Source organism: Palaemon carinicauda, chromosome 34, assembly GCF_036898095.1.
Source record: "Palaemon carinicauda isolate YSFRI2023 chromosome 34, ASM3689809v2, whole genome shotgun sequence".
In the NCBI taxonomy this organism is placed as follows: Eukaryota; Metazoa; Arthropoda; class Malacostraca; order Decapoda; family Palaemonidae; genus Palaemon; species Palaemon carinicauda.
Window position 1 is genome coordinate 53463239 of NC_090758.1, and position 22275 is coordinate 53485513.

A 22275-nucleotide genomic window follows, 5' to 3' on the forward strand; every position below is an offset into this window, starting at 1 on the left:
AATTTGGAATTAGCTGTCCATCCTTCGGAGCATAACTTGTAACTTGTTGGCCTACACTTGGTGAAAAATTTTGGACGAGTTGATTCTCTTTATTTGAATATATAGAGATAAGTTGACCATCATTCGGAGATGTGTAGGAAGCTACAGGCTGCTTGAGTGTTGTAACGGATAATATATTTCCTTTTGGTTCGTGTAGCATTTGCGTATTCGTAATGGTGCCTTGCGTATCTGGAGAGATCCTATTGGATGTTACGCCACTCATATCGTCTATGGTTTGTACGCTGCTTATGTAGTCTGGCGGCCAGTCATGCTGGGATTCCTCTTCAAATGCTGTGGCCAGGTTGCTATGCATTGTGATAGAAGGCCTCATGGTTCCATAATGCCCTGGGGCATATATTGTCTTACAGTTGTCCCCAGACGAGTGCAATTGGACGACATTCACGTCCTCGCTATTCGCGTCCTGCGAGACGTTGGCGAGGCTCTGGCAGTTGGCCTTATGTCGATAATAAACGGTAGTAAGAACCAGGATATTTAGGATTAGCGAAGAGCAGGCAATAGCCACCGTCAAGCTCAGTGCATTCGTATAGGGGAAATCCTTCCCCATATCTAAATTAGCTGATTCACTGACCTGAATTTTGTTAGCTTTAGCTACATTTGTTAAGTTATGATTTATATCTGTTGTGCCAGTGATGGTTGGAGTGACTGGCCTAGATGGAAAGCCATCTGTTAAGTTATACGGACCTGATGATTCAGGGTATAAACCCGACTGGAGATCAGTTGGTAATCTGTGAAAGCTTTTATCTGGGCCGTACCGAGAACCCTCTCGTTCCAGACCAGGTAGTAGCCATGACCACAAGGCTACTTTTCCAGCACGGTAGTGGTTACGTACAATGTTCTGTGTTCCTGGAATGAATAGAGATATTTAAACAATTAATAGTAATTATGTGATAAAGAGGATACGATATCTATAGAAGATATATTATTAAATCTAAAATATATTGTTTTGACTCCTTGATGTTATGAATAAATATTTGTTTATCAATTTATCACCGAATACGAGTTGTATGTTACACCTTCATAAGCTATTACAAATACAAGTCAAACACTTAAATTTACCTGAGGAAAGTTTCTGGAAAGGCTTCATATAAAATCTATATTGATGAATAGAATTATATCATATAATTTTAGATGTACTATCATTTAGTTTATTAAAATTATTACCAGTTCAATATTAGCATTTTATTAAGGTTCTATAGTTTTATTAAGTAAATTCTAGAAATTATGTTTTACTAGTTTATTTACATGATATTCATAGGAGCTGGCTTATTGAAGAATCATATATATATATATATATATATATATATATATATATATATATATATATATATATATATATATATATATATATATATATATATATATATATATATATATATATACATATATATATATATATATATAAATATATATATATATATATATATATATATATATATATATATATATATATATATATATATATATATATATATATATATATATAAAAGAGAGAGAGAGAGAGAGAGAGAGAGAGAGAGAGAGAGAGAGAGAGAGAGAGAGAGAAGAGAGAGAGAGAGAGAGAGGCGAATGTTAAAAACTAGAGCATAGGATTTCATATATATGTAATAATCATATATTACATGTTTAAAACACATGACGTAATACGTCATGGTGGAAGTAGAAGCTAGTGTGAGAAGTGCTGTAGTCAGATCATAGCCGGATGCGAATAGCATATCTCAGCAATGTAACATTTTTATGAAGAATAAACACAAATACGAACCGTGAGAAAGAGTTGCGTCACCACCGGATGCAGGTGTCTTCCTATACAAATGTTTAATTTACATTATGTGTTTAAATTCTGAGATAGCTGACTATACGATATCGATATTTTAGCCAGTTCTTATCAATACATCATATGGAATGGTCATCCGACCAAACCAGCTATACTCCTGTGATGGATATGTTAACACTGTTGTTTTTAAAGAATAAACCATTTAAAAGTTAACTTGATTGACTTTACTTGAAGATGTAACATCCCAACTAACATACTCAATGTTTGTTAACAACAGTAGTACACTAATAAAAGGTGGCAGCGGTAAAACTCTAAGAATCAGAGAAAGATCTTCAAGAACCAGTGAATAAAAACCCTAAGAATCAGAGAAAGATCTTCATGAACAATCGAATAAAACTAATGAATGTTATACATACAAACTGATGAACTGGATCTCCAATCAACATCCTAAGAAAACCAAGGACTGACATTCAACGCTTACAAAACATATCCAGGAAGCACTACATTCAATGGAAATCGGGTCGAAAACATTCACCCCAACATCAAGAGAGAGAGAGGAAATGACGACATCACACAACACCATATAAGTTAAGTACAAGTACATTTTCTTATTCATTTCAGTAGTGAGCAGTGAGGTGTAGTTACCACGAGTCGTTGTCGATTATTACTGGGGTGAGTTGTTTGTTAATCTTCTATTTCCTTTCATTAAAGGAAACTGTGTTCAACTCAGAATTCTTATTTAGAATTTTTTTTCTCTCTCTGTGCTAATTACGTTTTCTTTCAGAAATTCTCGGGAAATATCATTGTGTTCCGTTTTCTTTCAGAAATTCTCGGGAAATATCTTTGTGTTCTGTTATCTTTCAGAAATTCTCGGGAAATATCTTTGTGTTCCGTTTTCTTTCAGAAATTCTCTGGAAATGTTTTTGTATTAGTATCATTGTTTTGGGGAATTTTGTTATAATCTTTATCATTTAGTGCTTATGCGTTTACGCAGTGGACGTCTGTATTCATATAGATATTTTGATAGAATTGCAAGGGGTCGAAGAGATAGGAAAAGAAATACTGTAAACATGACGCCCCCTGTGAGCCCAGCCCCTGGACCAAGTAACGCAACAGCAGGACAGGTTAACCCCCTCCCGATTGTGACGCTTGGATTGTGACGCTTGTAAATGCTAGATCCGCAATCCTTCCTTTTCAGGGTTGGGTTAATGGGTTCTTGCCTCAAAATGTGGAGTCATGGATTTCATCCGTTGATGCCCATTTAAATGCCAAACAAATCGTAGACCCTTTTGTATAATTATAAGAAGCTAAAAGTTTTATAGATTTTTCTAAGGGGGATGCGAGTGCGTATTTAAGAGGTGTTTCATTTCAAGAAGCAGTTACCTGGGATGATTTCAAAGTTAGGTTACGCGTGGTCTATGGGGGAGAAGAAGCCTTGGATGTAGTATTAACGTTAAGAAATACACTTAATCAAGCCACTATGACTTGGCTTAATGTTACTGAGAGAGCAGCTCTCTTAGCTGATAGGCTTAATGAATATCAAGATATTTTAGGTAATTCCACTTGGGTTACTAGAGATAACATCTCCCTGAAAGGTTTTTTTACGATTAATGTATTTAACTTTCATGACACTTATGTTGCCTGAAGCTTTAGTCCAGTGTTTTGATAAAATGTTAACGCCTGCAAGTACAGAATTGGATGTATATGAACAGATAAAGAAACACATGTCTAAGTGTCACGACCTTGATCCCGTGTTAACTCAAGTTTTTGCAAGAAAAGAAACAAAGCCACAACAAGTAAATGTAGTTAATAATAGTCAAGTTGCGGGGATGACGTGTTATAATTGCAAACGTCAAGGTCACTTGATTGCGTACTGAAGAACGAAATTCTGTTCGATACATAATAGTTCGACTCATTCATATAGTCAGTGCTACTCGCGTAAGACACAACAGAATCCTAGAAATACACAGTCAATTCCACAGTCAGTTCCATATGAAAATAAAAATAAAAATCCTCATTTTAATAAGAAGAAACAGCCAAACGTCAATGTAGTTCAGAATCCCAAACAAACAAACAGTTCTTCGAATAACGCTGAGCCTGGGTCGTCAAACCAGACCTCGCAAGGTCAGACTAATTTTCAGAATGTGCAGAGCAAAGCAAATACCACATAATTAGCTCCAGTGGGGAAGAGAGTGATGTTGGGTCAAGGTCATTCATGTCAACATCAGTAGTATTGAATAATCCATTTAATGTTTTATCAGCTCATTGTGAGGCAATAGATTTTCCTATGAAACACACGGCCGAATTAAGTAAATCAGTGCATGCTCCCATAGATTTGCAACAAATTCATACAATAATAAGCCAAAATGAGTTACGACCAACATTATATGCTGTAAATTTAGAACACCGATCCTTTACGTTATTTTTTTACTCTAGTAGTCCACGCAATATCATGGATTTGAGGAAATATCATTTGTTGTTTTCGAATTTTCCGATAGAAAAATACGGAGTAAGACTCTCTGGTATAGGAAATAATAAATTAAGTGTAATAGGCGTAACTCATGTTCAGTTCAAGGTCGGTAAGCGCACGTTTGCCGATACATTTGCTGTTGTACAAAACATTGATATGTATCCAGCTGTAATTATAGGATACCCATCTATGGGCAATCAGAACATTATCTTAGCTCCTGCCAAGCATGGCATGTATATCAAAGGAAAATTCTATAAGTCTTCTAATACCTTAAAATCAGTTTTGGATAAAAAGGAGACGACAAATATAACCGTAACGTACGTTGAAGAACCAATAACTCGTGTAACTAATAAAGAAATAATATACGCGACCCAACAGAATTCTCGTTCACCTGTAATATCATCTTGCATGCAATCTATCGAGCCAAACGTACCTTCGAATTTAATAGTGCAAGTAAAGAAAACATTACTGGGATCTGAAATATTAATAGTTTCCGACACTTTGAAAACTAACGGATTGTCTGTCACACAAGCTATTTATACAGTAGGCTCACATCAGCAATGTAATATTGAAGTCTGTAATCATTTAAATACCACTTTAGTAATTCACAAAAATCAACATATCTTGGATGTAGAAGTTTATAAACATCGTATTCTTACCGTTGCTGAAATCAATCACGCTCAATCAGTTGCGGATGAATCCCTTTTGCAATCTATTAAAAATAAATCCAATAAAGACATTCAAGACGAAGAAATTCAGCAGAAAAGTTTTGGACTTTTAACTGAATAACATGATGTTTTTTCCACTACGGATGGATCCTTAGGAAAAACAGATGTGATCAGGCATCAAATAAGGTTAAAGTACAAGCAGAAAATTATCTATGTACCCTCGTACAGACTCCTTATGAAATTCCATAATGAAATAAATGATGAAGTAGGTAAAATGCTAGAAGAAGGAGTCATTAGGAAATCGAACAGCCCTTATAATTTTCCATTAATAGTTGTACCGAAAAAAGATCGAACATGGCATATCTGCGTAGACTTTCGTCGTCTAAACGAGGAGACGATCCCTGATAGATTAACAGTGCCATATACTGACGATATTTTGTCTTTGTTAGGTCAGAATAAATATTTTACTAGTTTGGTCTTACTTAAAGGCTTTCATCAGATATCTTTAGAAGAAGATAGTATCCCATAAACAGCCTTCAGCGCAGCCAGGTGACATTATGAATTTTTACGGATGCCTTTTGGTTAACGTTGTGCTCCCATAACATTTACAAGAAGGATTAACATAGTGTTTGGAGACTTGCTAGGCGATATATTGCCTGCCTATATGGACGACCTTGTAATCTTTTCCAACACCTTAGAAGAACATCTACGTAAGTTAGAACTAGTACTACAGAGACTAAGACAACATAACTTAAGGGTAAAGATTAGTAAGTGTGAATTTTTCAAAACAGAATTGATATATTTGGATTTTAAGGTGTCAAGCCAAGGTCTTAAAGTAGTCCATGATAAGGTGTCGGCTATCCGTAACTTTCCCATACCTACTAATATCAAGGGAATACAACAATTTCTGGGTTGTAGTGGATAATACAGGCGTTTTATACGCAATTATTCAATAATAACCGCTCCCTTAAATGATCTTACGAAGAAGGGCTTAGATTTCATATGGTCTTAGCAGCATCAACAGGCATTTAATACCTTGAAAGATGAACTGTGTAGTTCTCCTATCTTAAAATTTCATGACTTCGGTAAGGAATTCTTCATCGCAACAGATGCCTCAGACTTAGGAGTAGGAGGGGTATTGCTTCAGCAATATGATAAACAATTGATCCCGATAGCTTTTTATTCTCGAAAACTGAGAACTTCCGTAAGTAAGTATGCAGTAATAGACAAGGAAGGGCTAGCTATTGTTAATTCACTAGTGCATTTTAAGTTCATAATATACGGTTATCCCGTTAAGGTTCTTACTGATCATAAACCACTAACCGAATTCTTTAAAGGCTTCAACCACAGCCCCAAACGAACTCGGTGGTATTTGATCATTCAAGACTTTGGCACGAGAATCGGGTATTTACCTGGGAAAGCAAATATCATTGCTGATGCATTATCACACAACCCCGTGTCATCTTGTACGGAGCCTTTAGCTGAATTAATAGATATATCAACATCCATGCCTATTGTTAAAACTATATCCGAAAAAGAAGATCTGGGCTCGAGTGCTGAATTATTACAGACTCAGCAAAGAAAAGATCAGAAATTAGAAAAAAATATAAATGCTTTGAAAGGCAATCATAAGGAAAAGAAATATATAAAGTATAAGCAGCAGAATTATATAATCAATGACAATATTCTATGTAGGACCATGACGAGGAAAACCCGCAATACACCACATGTAACTAACGACCAGGTAGTGCTACCATTCTCACTTATTTCCACTGTCCTGAATTGGTTGCATGCAAATCCATTGCATGGACACCCAGGGTTCTCATTAATGTCACAGAAAGCCGAATCATTGTTTTATTGGCATAAGATGCTTACAGATATAAAAAAAAAAACACATAGCTAATTGTCCCACATGTCAGGAAAACAAAAGGCATATGAAAACACCTGTCAGCCTAGGAGCTTATCCCATGCCCAATCAACCCTTTGAAAGAATACATTTTGATTTGTTAACAGGATTTTACGAGTCAGACAGAGGAAATAAGCACCTCTTAGTAATTGTAGATGCTTTAACTCGCTATACAGAACTAATAGCGCTTAAAACTAAAACTGCGATTGAATGCGCTTGGAAGTTTTATTAGTGTTACATTTGTAAACATGAATTCCACACATGATAATCTCAGACTCGGGTGGAGAATTTAATAATCACTTTCTTACCTCGTTGTGTGAATTCCTTATCATAAAGAAAATAAATACCATGATATATCACCCAGAGTCGAATGGGCTAGTTGTAAGAGCAAATAGGAAGGTTTTAAATATATTAAGAGTAACACTAGGGGGATCAGACCCCAACTGGGATATTGCAATACCTGCGGTACTGAGTACTCTGAATCATTCATATCATATATCAATTAAAATGTCACCGCACGAAGAATTGTATGGTACCCAAGTTAGAACGTCTTTCCATGTATCAACGCCCACAACTAATCTATCAAATCCTTTAAAAGAATGTATAAATGCAAGCAAAAATCGTTTTGATATCCTTCGAAAGAATTTAGAAGAATCACAAATCGTAATGAAAAGGAATCATGATAAAATAGCGAAGCCAACTAAAACATATACTGTGGGGTATAATGTATACATACAGGTAAATGTACGTAAAGGACTCAATTATAAACTTACACCTAAGTTTGAAGGCTCATTTAACATTTTGGAAACATTAACGGCCAATAGGTTTAGAGTTCAAAACGTATCCCAACCCACTGATGAGAGAATCGTACCATTGGCTCACATAAGATATTAAAATAAGAGGGAAATAAGTGAGGGAAAGATTTTTTATTTGTATGTTAAAAGTTTTCTTGTTAATACAGGATTAATTACATATATTTTTCTCGTTACAGGTTTCCAAGATGAATTTTTTTGTTGTTGGGAGTGATATTGTTTGCTCAAAAATTTTTCTCGTGTGGGATGATCTCTAAAACTTAAAGTATAGATTTTAAATATGGCACTATAGTTGAAAGACAAGAAGACGTTTTTATTACATCAAGTAACGTTTGCTGTCTCATTAGATGAATTGCATAGGAGACATTTTCCTTTGAATATAGAGAGTTCGCTTGGATCGACACTAAAAGTTGCAGAGATGCTATCTGATGACTTGCAAAATAAGACTTACGAGACAGAGTCTTTGGCTCGTGACCTTTTGATGTGGACTGTAGGACACACAAATATTGAGAAACGTAACCCGTTTATTTTTGCTGCATTAAACATCTTTGGGTCTCTTGCAAGTTGAGGTTTAGGAATTTCCAATCGTCTTAAGATTAGTAATCAAAATAAGAAAATTGAGTTCTTGACTCATGAAGATGAATTAATTATGTCAGAACTAAGGAATCAGTTAGCTTCAATCAATCAAATTATGAGTTTAGTAAATGAATGTTCAAGCAATATCAATCAGATTATGGAAGTATAGGATTTGTTGGCAACGTTAACGTATTATGATTCAAAAATAGATTACATACATAACAGAATTTCACATTTCATTGAGAAATCAAAAGATTATGTGGAAGCTATCACGTTAGCGACTAAAGGTGTACTGTCACCCCATTTGTTGCCAATAAAATACTTAAAGTTAATTGTGGAGAACGGACGGCAGAAACTAGGCTATATTCCTTTGTTAGACGCACGTAGGTTAGAATTTTATTACAGCCTAATTACAGTAAGCGTTGAAAATAACAGGATTATGATTACAATTCCCTTTGATTCTTCTGATGCCTGGCAATCTTACAGGATATCACCATTTCCGCCTTTCATGACGAATCACTCAAATCCAGTAATAGCCAGTTTGACAGGACATGTATTGATTCCCCAGGCAAGGAAACATATATGGTCATTAATGACTTAAATCAATGAACTCACTGTTCAGACGCAATCGATAGAAAAATATGTACAGCTGACTCATATGAATTCCATAAAAACTTAATGGATTCATGCGAGTTAGGTATAGTGCTAAACGGTGCTCTCTCCCATACAAGTAAAAATTGTCTGAATAAGCTTTATCCCTTTGACAATAATGAGTTCAATTGCAGACTGAACAACGGCTCATGGATACGATACGACAAGGCCTGCTTCAATGTATCATGCCCGGACGGATCCACGCCCTATTCCCAAATCTTCGTTACAGCAGATGGTTGTATCGGGACATCCCCTAATTCCATGGTGAAGGGTATCAAGACCATTATCAGAGAACGAGCCTACTTCGCGAACTTCACGTGGTCAACAACGGTTCCATCTTTACCTCACCCATACAACAAACAGGTAGCCAAGTGGTTGATGAAATTGACCGAGATGGACCACCCATCACCGACTTATAAAGAATTTCTTCACCCCATACTACTAGCAGGAACAGTTGTGACGGGGATGATATTTATCGCCGTTAACATCTTTGTTTGGCGTAGGTTAAGGAACAATAGTTTGCAGCTCAAACAGAACGTTTTGCCATGTCCAGACAAAACTCGTTATTTAATTCAATCTAAAGCCTTTTGCAAGTGGCCCCTTCATTCGCTCAAAGGAGTAAAATTGTCTTGGAAAAGTGTTGTGTACGAAAAGCAGTTAGTACGCTAGTAATATGTAATTAAAGAGACTATAGAACATTTGCATTTTTAAGAAACATTTTATAAAAAAATTTTAAAATTAATAATTTTTTTCGGCATCTAATAAAATATATAAACCGGAATGTTAAAAAAAAAAAGGAAAAAACACAATCTATGGCCATCTAATAAAATATAATATATATATATATATATATATATATATATATATATATATATATATATATATATATATATATATATATATATATATATATATATATATATATATATATATATATATATATATATATATATATATATATATATATATAAATATATATATATATATATATATATATATATATATATATATATATATATATATATATATATATATGTGTGTGTGTGTGTGTGTGTGTGTGTGTGTGTGTGTGTGTGTGTGTGTGTGTGTGTTCGAAACTGTGGTACGTGTACATACCAGGAATTCGTGTTTGTGCACTAAAATTGTATCTTTACCAAGGTAACAAATATTTTTATAAATTACCGTATTATATTAATCTATATTTCTGACAAAGGTAACAATTATTCTTTAACAAAGTTACCGAATCATATGTATATCAGGATTTTTTTTTTGAACCATATAATCATTTGCTAGCAATATTCTATATATGTGATCTGTATTTATCATGCATTTTTTCTTTGCTTTGGTAATATACGTTCATATGCATTATTGTTATCATTTTTTTTTTTAATGTGCCTATTTGAACATTCGTCCTCATTTATGTCCAGTCACACTCCTAGTAAACATAATTTGACATGTTGTTAATTTTTTTTTTTTTTAATTTGAGATAGCTGGTCGAGCTTATGTAATAATCATATATTACATGTTTAAAACACATGACGTAACAAGTCATTGTGGAAGTAGGAGCTAGTGAGAGAAGTGCTGTAGTCAGATCATAGCCGGACGCAAATACCATATCTCAGCAATGTAACATTTTTATGAAAAATAAACACAAATATGAACCGTGAGAAAGAGTTGTGTCGCCACCGGATGCAGGTGTCTTCCTATACCAATGTTTAGTTTACATTATGTGTTTAAATTCTGAGATAGCTGACTATACGATATCTGTGATATCGATATTTTAGCCAGTTCTTATCAATACATCACTAATATATAGAGAAGAAAGTGATTATTCAGTAATATATAAGTTATCATGAAGAAATAAAATTATTCTAATAATATGAATAAATGTACTATCCTGAAATAAGGTTATATATCTAGAAAATATTGAAAATTATTGTATCATTACATCTTTGAGGGAATACAGCCCCACAAAAATAGGAACCTCACCTATTTGAAAGTATCTCTGATAGACTGGATCATATTTGGGCCATATCTGCTCTTGAGAAGTTATGTCGTTTGCACTCTCCGACATCTTAGCTGTGGAGACTGTGTCTTTTGGATGTCTGTAATATGAACATAGAGTTTTGAATTAATACCATAAGTATAATTGATTGATTTATGGTATCAATGATATAAACTGTAAAGTATTTTATAAGTATATATATTTATATATATATATATATATATATATATATATATATATATATATATATATATATATATATATATATAATGTATATATATACTGCATATACATATATATATATATATATATATATATATATATATATATATATATATATATATATATATATATATATATATATATACACAGTATATATATATATATATATATATATATATATATATATATATATATATATATATATATATATATATATATATATATATATATATATATATATATATACAGTATATATATATATATATATATATATATATATATATATATATATATATATATATATATATATATATATATACCAGGGCACTTCCCCTAATTTTGTCTGGTAGCCAACATAAAAAAAAATTAGAAAAAGGGGACCTTTCCTCTCTATGCTCCTCCCAGCCTGACAAGGGACTCAACCGAGTTTCGCTAGTACTGCTAGGGTGTCACAAGCCCACCCTTCCCCATTACACACCATAGATAACGCTGAATCCCCTACTGCTGCTACCCCCGCAGTCATCTAAGGCGACCGGAGGAACCTGCAGGGCCTACCGGAGGTTCGTCACAATCGCTCGCCATTCATTCCTATTTCTAGCACACTCTCTTGCCTCTCTCACATCTATCCTCTCTTGCCTCTCTCACATCTATCCCAGAGCTTTATTCGCTCCATCCATCCTCTGAAACCTTGGCCTTCCTCTTGTACTTCTCCCCTCAACTCTTGCTTTCATTACCTTCTTTAGCACACAGTCATTTTCCAGTCTCTCAACATGGCCAAACCACCTCAACACATTCATATCCACTCTAACTGCTAATTCATTTCTTACACCCGTTCTCACCTCACTACTTTGTTCCTAGCCCTAACTACTCGAGATACATCAGACATACTCCTCAGACACTTCATCTCAAACACATTCAATTTCTCTCTCTCCATCACTTTCATTCCCCCACAACTTCAATCCATACATCACAGTTGGTACAATCAATATCTCATACAGAACTCTCTTTACATTCATGCCCAGCCCTATATTCTTTACCACTCCCAACCCTCTATTCTTTACCACTCCCTTCACTGCCCCAACGCTTTGCATCCTTCATTCACTTTCTGATGTACATCTGCTTCCACTCCACCATTTGCTGCCACAACAGACCCCAAGGACTTAGACTGAACCACGTCCTCAAGTAACTCTCCATTCAACATGACATTCAACCTCACACCACCTTCCCTTCTCGTACATTTCATAGCCATACTTTTACCTACATCAACTCTCAACTTCCTTCTCTCACACACCCTTCCAAATTCTGTCACTAATCGGCCAAGCTTTTCCGCGTCTCCAACCAGTACAGTATCATCCGCAAACAACAAATGATTTACTTCCCATTCATTATTATTCTCGTCTATCACCTTCAATCCTCGTCCAAGCACTCGAGAATTCCCTTCTCTCACCCCTCCATCAACATACAAGTTAAACAACCTTGGCAACATCACACATCTCTGTCTTAGCCCCACTCTCCCTGGAAACTAATCGCTCACTTCATTTCCTATCCTAACACATGCTTTACTACCTTTGTAGAAACTTTTCACTGCTTGCAACAACCTTCCACTAATTCCATATAACCTCATCACCTTCCACATCACTTCATTATCAACACTATCATACGCTTTCTCCAGATACATAAATGCAACACACACCTCCTTACCTTTTGCTAAATATTTCTCGTATATCTGGCTAACTGTATAAATCTGATTCATAAATCTCCTACCTCTTCTAAAACCACCCTGAACTTCTAAGATTGCATTCTCTGTTTTATCCTACATCCTATTAATCAGTACTCTACCATTCACTTTTCCAACCACACTCAACAAACTAATACCCCCTTGGATTACAACACTCATGCACATCTCCCTTACCCTTATATAGTGGTACAATACATGCACAAACTCTATCTACTGGTACCATTGATAACATAAACACATGTTAAACAATCTCACCAACCATTCAACATCTTAGTTTTCACACGATCCATACCAAGTGCTTTTCCTACTTTCGTTTCATCTAGTGCTCTCCTCACTTCCTCTCCTGTAATCTCTCTTATTCTTATCTCCCATCACTGGCACCTCAACGCCTGCAACAGCAATTATATCTGCCTCCCTGTTATTCTCAACATTAAGTAAACTTTCAAAATATTCCACCCAACTTTTCTTTGCCTCCTCTCCTTTTAACAACCTTCCATTTCCATCTTTCACTACCTCTCCAATTCTCGAACCAGCCTTCCTTACTCTCTTCGCTTCTTTCCAAAACTACTTCTTATTCTCCTCATATGAACTACTCAGTCCCTGACCCTACCTCAGGTCAGCCACCCTCTTTGCCTTAGTTACTTTGCACTTTACTTCCACACTTTTCTCTCTATATCTTTCATACTTCTCTATACTATTACTCAGCAGGCATTCTTCAAATGCCCTCTTCTTCTCTTCCACTTTTATCTTCACTCCTTCATTCCACTATTCACTACCCTTTCTCATGCTGCCTCCAACAAACTTTTTGCCACACACATCACATGTAATCCCAACAAAATTTTCTTTCACTAACTTCCACACCTCCTCCAAAGTACCAGTTTCTCTTACTTTCACTCTGTCTTTTGTCATTTTCAACCTTTTTTGATATTCACTTTTTACCTCCGGTTTTATTAACTCGTCAACCCTCACTAGCTTACTTTTACATCCCCCACTCTATTCCCCTACTCTTTTGATACAATTAATTTTCCTTCCACTAAAAAATGATCAGACATACCGTTAGCCATACCCCTAAACATGTGCACATCTTTCAATCTTCCAAACATTCTTTTAGTTATCAACACATAATCCATTAAAGAAATATCTACCACTCTTCCATTTGCCACTCTTACCCATGTATACTTGTTTTTATCTATCTTTTTGAAATAGATAGAACTTATCGCTATCTCTTGCTCAACTCGCATATCTACCAGTCTCTCACCACTCTCATTTTCACCTGGTACGCCATACTTCCCAATGACACCCTCTACCTATCCAGCGCCCACTCTAGCATTTAAGTCCCCCTTGAAAACTGCATAATTACTTATACCCAGTCCTTCTACATACCTAGTTATTTCATTCCACAACTCTTTCCGTTCTTCTTCACTTTTCTCATAACCTGGCTCATATGCACTAACAAAAGCCAAACATTCCCTACCAACCTAACCCTTACCTACATTAACCTAGATGATATCTCCTTCCATTCCACAACTTCACCTGCCATCCAATCACTAAGCAATAAAGCCACACCCTCTCTTGCTCTTCCTCTTTCAATCCAAGTCACTTCACCAAACATCACTTCACCCTTCCCTTTTATCTTTGTCTCACACAAAGCTAATATATCCATCCTTCTCTTCCTAAACATACTTCCAATCTTGCATCTTTTACTCTCTATCGTTCTACATCCACGCACATTCAGACACCCCAAAACTCCAGCTCCACCTCTTTGATGTCTCACAGGAGTATATAATACTGGAGAGGGGGTTCCGTGCCCACTTGTCCCATCCCTTTTAGTCGCCTCTTACGACACGAATGGATACGTTGGCACTATTCTAATTGTTATGCCACCGCGGCCACATATATATAGATTTATAAATTTGTGTGTGAATGTTATTACAGAGACACTAAATAACTTATAGTTACCTTTTAAAAGCTATTACGTCTGTAAATCAGTGTTTAGGTTTAATTCTAAGAACTGAATAAACGTAATATAATTATTGGGAAGCAATGAAGTGAAATATTCTACCTATTCTTATTAAGTTAATGAATATGTTATTAAGCATTAAATGTTTTACTTTCCATTTAAAATTACAGATATTTATAACATAGTACATTATAATTACGTGAACTACAGTATACTGAACTTAACAATAAAATATGAATTAATATCAAAATCAACTGAATCTCCCCACCCTAATTTGATGAAATTACTCCTCATTGATATGAAGGATTTGCTGAGTGTGACATCCATCTTAGTGAAGTTATAACTTGAGGCCAAAGGTCCAAGAGCGCCCAGAGGACCACCAAAGACGTACGCCACCTCCTTCAGGAGAAGACTCTCCTTTCCAGACTTTGGGAAAGATAATCACATTAAATTTAAAGTTTTATTGTAGTAATTATTGAATTGAATAATAATGATTTAAATGAAAAGGGTGTATAAAATTCTATTTATATCATGATTCTTTTATCGGTATTTATTATTTTATATTTTCATAAATTTAATTGGCAAGATTTAGATACATCTCTAATCTATGGATGATATTCAATAAGTTTCTGTAGATTATTAAAGATTCTCATTTATGAAATATACCATATATCTAAATCTATCCATATCGACGTACATCTGAACCTTCTTCCTCCAACACGTAGAGATAAGATGATCGAGAAGTCGTATAGAGCTGCTTAGCGAGATCTATCATCGGCGAGACAATATTCGCATCGTGAAGGCCTTGGCTGGTTGAGTCCCTGATGCTGATTGGTTGATGGAGGGATCTCGACCAATCAGTGTACTCGGCTGTGATGGCTAACATTATTTCCTGTGGGGAGATGAAAATAATCTTATGAGGTTCACTTTTATTCAATAGATAGTTTATATATGTGTGTAGCCAAGGTAATAATAATAATAATAATAATAATAATAATAATAATAATAATAATAATAATTCCACCTGCAGATGATAGCGATAGTTATTGACGACGAAGGATCTCAGCAGATCCTCCCTATAGTCAGCGTCGAATCCTTCCTGGACTTCTTGCTGACTCAGGATGTCAAGGGGGCTGGCAGCTGTCATTCCTAGAAGGAGGTCAACTGGAGTTCGACTTTCCTTGCCTTTGAAGTCAAGAGGAGAAGTAAGATTTTTCTCATTTTCTTTTTATAGATGACTGATTAAGAATATTACTTGGTATAGACAAATGGAGATATAAGTACTTGGGTGCAAGTTAATTTTTATATTATAGTTTAGAAATTATGATTTTTATTCTGTTTGAACGTATGTATTCATTATGCAAGGATTTCAGTTCATAACTGTATATATTTGTGTATATAAAACAAAAACAACAACAACAACAAGAGCAGCTGTGTCTAGAACTCTGCAGGACATTGGCCACATCCATGTCCTTATTCATGAGTGTGGTTTGGCTAGTTTCCATCACCATGCTTGTCAACTGCGGATTGGTGATGGTGGGAGATTTATATCTGATTTCTCGCAGCAAATATAGTTACTGTGGCGATACACTAACCCTTTCATCAGGTTAAGCTATCCCCACTCACAAAGGGAGGTGCATCTATATACAGATATATATATATATATATATATATATATATATATATATATATATATATATATATATATATGTATGTGTGTACATATATGTATGAATATATGTATATGTATACACACACACACACACACACACACACATATATATATATATATATATATATATATATATATATATATATATATATATATATATATATATATATATATATATATCTATATATAAATATATATATATATATATATATATATATATATATATATATATATATATATATAATGTCTCGATGTGTATAGACTTGTATATATGCAATATTATACATTTACGAGTTTCAGCTTTATTATCCACCTCATGCATTATGAGTTAGGACCCTAAATAGCTTTTTTAATAAAAAAAAATTGTGTATGAGTTGACAAACATATCAAATCCATCTATGAAAATTTAGAAGATAAACTTACCCATTTTGCTCTGATGGTTTTTCCAGTCCGGTTTGATAGTGACACCATCAATGCTGGGGCCAACAGCCACTTGGAACTTGGATGTCTTTAGTTCAACCTTTAAGAACATTATCTTGACGTTATTTCCTTTTTATAAAGGTTATAACACTTCTAAATCATATTTGATATTTGGGTAAAAATATTTATGTTGATCTTTTTTATTGGTCTTTCATGGTATTCATTTAAGTTTTATTATACTGAAATGAAAAAAAAAATTCTTTTTATTGTGAAAAAATTGCCAGAATTATTTTATCTTTTATATATAACTTACTTTCTATGAATATAATACTCATCAGCAATATGAAAAAAGAAACTAATTACAGTATGATTATTTGAATATTAATAAAAAAAACTCACTAAATAATTAATGAAATAATTAGTACATATATTTTCCGTCTATATTGAAGGTTTTCTTCACGTAAAAACAGAAAAAGAAAAAAAAGAAGTTACAATTCATTAGTCTTTCTACCCATTTACTTTCCATTTAGCTTACTTGCTTTGTGTGAACTCTGTGGAGGTATATTGCCAGAGGCAAAATAATCACTGAAAACCGCAATATTTATTATGTACATTTGTTCATGCTATTACATTAGGCAGTGTATTAATAAAAAAAATAAAAAAAAAGGTTCCTATAATTCTAGAATATCATATGATTGGAAATAGTATACGCTACAATAGTATAGTCTAAAGTTGAATAATCATCCCTTTTCTTTTCGATGGACTTATGGTTATGGTTAAGAAACATATTAACTTGTAATATAAAACTAATAAAGTAATTGAAATTTTGTCGGGTTACGTAAACTAGTAATAAACCACTCATTCTTAATTCATCTCCAACATAATGTCACCTGCAATATGTCGTGCAGAGGCCTCTTCCTCAGACACTGGAGAAGATTTTCATAGTGGCGAAAGAGGTCGTTTGGAACAGGGCAGTCCAGCTGGGTGGCTACATCGAAGGCGTGTCCAGATGGGTCCCGGACTGAAGCCCAGGGACTGAGTGCAGATCCTGACATCAGGATAGCTCGCTTGAACAGACCTGCTCCTGATAACCAGGGGAGAAGGATTGGGTAAAGGATATTTTGGTAGGAATGATTCTATGGTCTTACGTGTTTAGAAGGCGGTCAATTTATATGTTTTTGGTACATTTCTGGTATATATGTAGTAAATAAAATAGTTTGTTATTACATGTTTAAAACACATGACGTAATATGTCAATTTGGATGAAGATGCTAGCGTGAGATTTGCTGTAGTCATATAAAATCATAAACAGGATGCACTATGCAGCCTCGGCAATGTAACATTTTTCTGAAACGTCAACACCAATGCATGGTGTGTGAAAGATTGTGTCGTAACCGGATGCAGGTGTCTTCCGAGAGAGAATGTAAAAGTTTCCATATTGTCTTTAAATGCTATGACAACTAAGCATACGCTATCTGTGATATCGATAATTTAGGCAGTTCATATCTATACTTCACCTGAATTGGTCATCCGACCAAACCAGCTCCACTCCTATGATGGAGATGTTTAACTCTGTTGTTTTTAGAGAATAAATACTTTTTAAAGCTACTAAGATGAACTTCATTATCAAGACTTGACATCTTAAACAACACATACTCAATGTGTGCTTATAAAAGTAGCACACTAATATATATATATATATATATATATATATATATATATATATATATATATATATATATATATATATATATATATATATATATATATACTATTTCCACTATTATTAGATTACAGCAACTGCAGGAGCAATACTATCAGCATTAGAAGTAATCATGATATCAAATGTAACTCTTAGAAATATCCCACTAAATACCATTAACATCACATCATCCCTCCAATCACAAGCAACATCACCTAACAAATCTCTTAAAATCTTTGGAATTTTCCTTTGTCACAGAGAACAAGGTATACTTACTAACTGACCTGTAGCAGCGGGCGATATGACAAGGTAGTTGAGGCAGGTGGCTCCCGTGCCGTGACCCATGACCGTGACCTGACCTGGGTCACCCCCGAAGCGGATGATGTTCTCTTGAACCCAGTGCAAGGCAGCCAGCTGGTCCATCAGGCCGTAATTAGCTACGGTTGGGTGACCCACTGGGTCAGTGTTCGCGTTGTAAAAACCTGGGGTAGATTTAATAAGAGTTGAGGAGCTCACACATTGATGCATGTATGTTTATGTATATTATAGTTTTGCACATTTAGACATTTTTTTTTCCTATTCATATAAGCTATTTATTTTACTTCTCATTATATCTGGATTTTCTATACTACGGGATCAGAGACCCAAAGGGGAATCAGCTTTAAGATAATAGCCTCTGATTAGCCAGGGGAATCGAATCAGGGCCAAAGAAACTGAAGTTTCATTGACTAGACAATTTACCCATGAAGAGCTGCTAAGTCAATGGATCCTCGGTTTCTTGAGCCCAAAATCGACTCTCAAGCACGAACGAAAGTTATTATCTTTGAGTGGATTCCCCCTTAGGTGTCTGATCCGAGGCAGAAAAAATTCCGACCATAGGGGAAGGGGGTTGTAATTTATGGCCTATATGAATATATAAATGTACATACATATATATATATATATATATATATATATATATATATATATATATATATATATATATATATATATATATACACATATACATATACATATACATATACATATATATATATATATATATATATATATATATATATATATATACACACACACATATATATATATATATATATATATATATATATATATATATATATATATACACATATATATATGAATATATATATATATATATATATATATATATATATATATATATATATATATATATATACTATGTTGTTTCTTTGGCAATTAATGTTACAAACATAGCAATTAAATTCCTAACAACAACTACTAATTGGTCTAGTTGATGGAAGACCAGGAGCGACTTTTCAGACTAACAACCTCAAAATATGTATATTTTCACGTTAAAACTTTAATCTACATTTTAAAGAAAAATTCTGAACTGCAGTATCCCTTTGCAGCCGTGAAGCAAAAAGTAAGAAAAAGGAATAAAAAAAACTATTGTTTCTCGAAAGCAAAATTCTAAAACCTTCTTTTCTTTCTCTTCGTCTGCCTTCTGTAAAGGTTGCTAGACTGAATTATTCCTGTGTGTTTACCATTGGTTAATTCTCTGTCTGTGTCTCTCTTTCCAGGAAACAAGAAGAAGAAGTTTATCATTGGAGACTTTACGATATTCGTGTCTTCATCTTGCTGCCAGGGATTCCTTTAAAGTCGACAGGATTAAAAGGATATATATATTTTTTGGGGGGTCTATTTTATTTAAAAAAAAAAAAAACTTATCTTCTTTAGAGAAGTATTCCATAACTAAGGAATCTTTTTTCCATAAAAGATATATGAAATTGTGTATGATACAATAACAACGTAATAGAAGAATAATGTATCATTATATGCAAGGTGTATGAGATTGAAATATCATATATCTTGCAGGTGGAGTTTTTGAGTAATATGATTTTAGCGGAAAAAATATTCTGTTCTTCCAAAATGCTCATTTAACAAGAATCTACAACCTTATTTGCCAAAAGAGTATCCAACAACTTACTTACCAAAGAATATCAAACATTCTTACATACCAAGAATATACAATCTTACCTACCAGAAATTAAAACAAATTTAATTGCCAAGGCAATAACTTCACTTGAAAAATTACAACTTTACTTACCAAGACAACAACCTTACTTACCAATGATATGCAACCTTACTCAATAAGAACATACAACTTTACTTTCCATGAAATTACAACATTAATTAGAAAGACTATAGGAGAACCTCCCTTACCCAGAATGCCGAGACGATAGTTGAGAGTGACCACAATGACCTTGCCCAGAGCTGCCAGAACTGATCCGTCGTAGAGACTCGAAGATCCCCACTCAAACGACTCTCCGTGGATGAAGACGACCACTGGGTAGGCCATCATAACTGCATCTACAAGGAGGCCAGCAGGGCAGTTAAGAGAGGTACTCGGTTCTAGCAAATGGGGTTCTATGGATGCACAATGATATATAGATGATTTTAGCAGGCTGCTTCTGCGATTAGTTGGGAGTGTGGGGTTATGTTCTCATCATCTGTTTAGAGAGATATAGATATAAACTAGTACTGGAGATATCGACAGACTCATACAAACATACACACAAAGACACACATACACATATTTATATATATATATATATATATATATATATATATATATATATATATATATATATATATATATATATATATAATATATATATATATATATATATATATATATATATATATATATATATATATATATATATATATATATATATATATATATATATATATATATATATATATGTAAAATCTTCATTCCTTGCCTTGATATTATAAACCTCGGTTCTGATAATCACGGCAGAATGAAACTCATCAAAATGTTAATGAAATTAGTTCCAGGAATATTTCGAAATGAGTCATTGCCAGGAAAAGAAATTTCAATTAATATTTCTTTTTCTCCAGTGCTTCAATAAACTCCTTTTATCCAGTTTAGGTATAAAAAAGCTGAAAACCAAAAGTTTACTTTTCATTATGAAAATGACTAATTTGTGATACGAATGAGAAAGACAAAAAGAAAAAAAGCGTGTCTTTTTTTCAAATTTAAATTGGATTTGGAATTTTTTTTTTTTTTATAAATACCGATTCTCCCTAATATTTTCCATGATATTCTAGTAATTTTAGTAAATCGAAAAAAGTATTATTCATAATATACGTTTTTATCTAATTGAAATTTGAATTACTTAAATAAAATGTTCACTATGATATCATGTGTTTTTGTGAACTTAGTCCATTATTGAAGACCGGTCCCTTTTGAGGCTAGTTTCCTAGTGCTTTCATTCTGCATGAAACAATAATGTAGTTATGAAGTTTGAATATGCTTTTATCCTCTCTCTCTCTCTCTCTCTCTCTCTCTCTCTCTCTCTCTCTCTCTCTCTCTCTCTCTCTCTCTCTCTCTCTCTTTTTAAGCCACATCAGATGAAAGTTCAATATAGTAATGTTAATTCAGTTACTTCTAGGAAAGGCTTTGATATTTGTCGGTCATTATTCAAAAACTGCATATCGTGGAATAGTAATTATACTCTATGGATATTTGTTTAAAAGAGATATATAATATGTTATGTATTATTAATGAAAACACGTTCTTCAATATACTGAGGTTACATAAATAGAATAGAGAAAATTGAAGGTAGGCCGTAG

General features: G+C 33.9%; 1 protein-coding gene across 1 annotated transcript; it reads right to left on the reverse strand.

The window, feature by feature from the left end:
• Positions 1-15518: 15518 nt before the first annotated feature.
• On the reverse strand, positions 15519-20977 carry LOC137626930 (neuroligin-2-like). The gene is made up of 4 exons (XM_068357914.1): positions 20839-20977; positions 18918-19115; positions 17900-18012; positions 15519-15731 (listed from the first exon to the last, which is right to left on the reverse strand). The coding sequence occupies exons 1-4, from the start codon at positions 20975-20977 to the stop codon at positions 15519-15521; spliced, it is 663 nt and encodes a 220-aa protein (XP_068214015.1).
• Between the last annotated feature and the right edge of the window lie 1298 nt (positions 20978-22275).

Excerpts from the sequence above, each read along its gene's own strand:
- LOC137626930 (XM_068357914.1), bottom strand. The coding sequence starts at position 20,977 with ATGATGGCCTACCCAGTGGTCGTCTTCATCCACGGAGAGTCGTTTGAG. Across the intron at positions 18,013-18,917 it reads CATATCGCCCGCTGCTACAG|CAGGTCTGTTCAAGCGAGCT; the intron begins GTCAGTTAGTAA and ends GGTTATCAGGAG. Across the intron at positions 15,732-17,899 it reads CCACCCAGCTGGACTGCCCT|GAAATAATGTTAGCCATCAC; the intron begins GTTCCAAACGAC and ends ATCTCCCCACAG.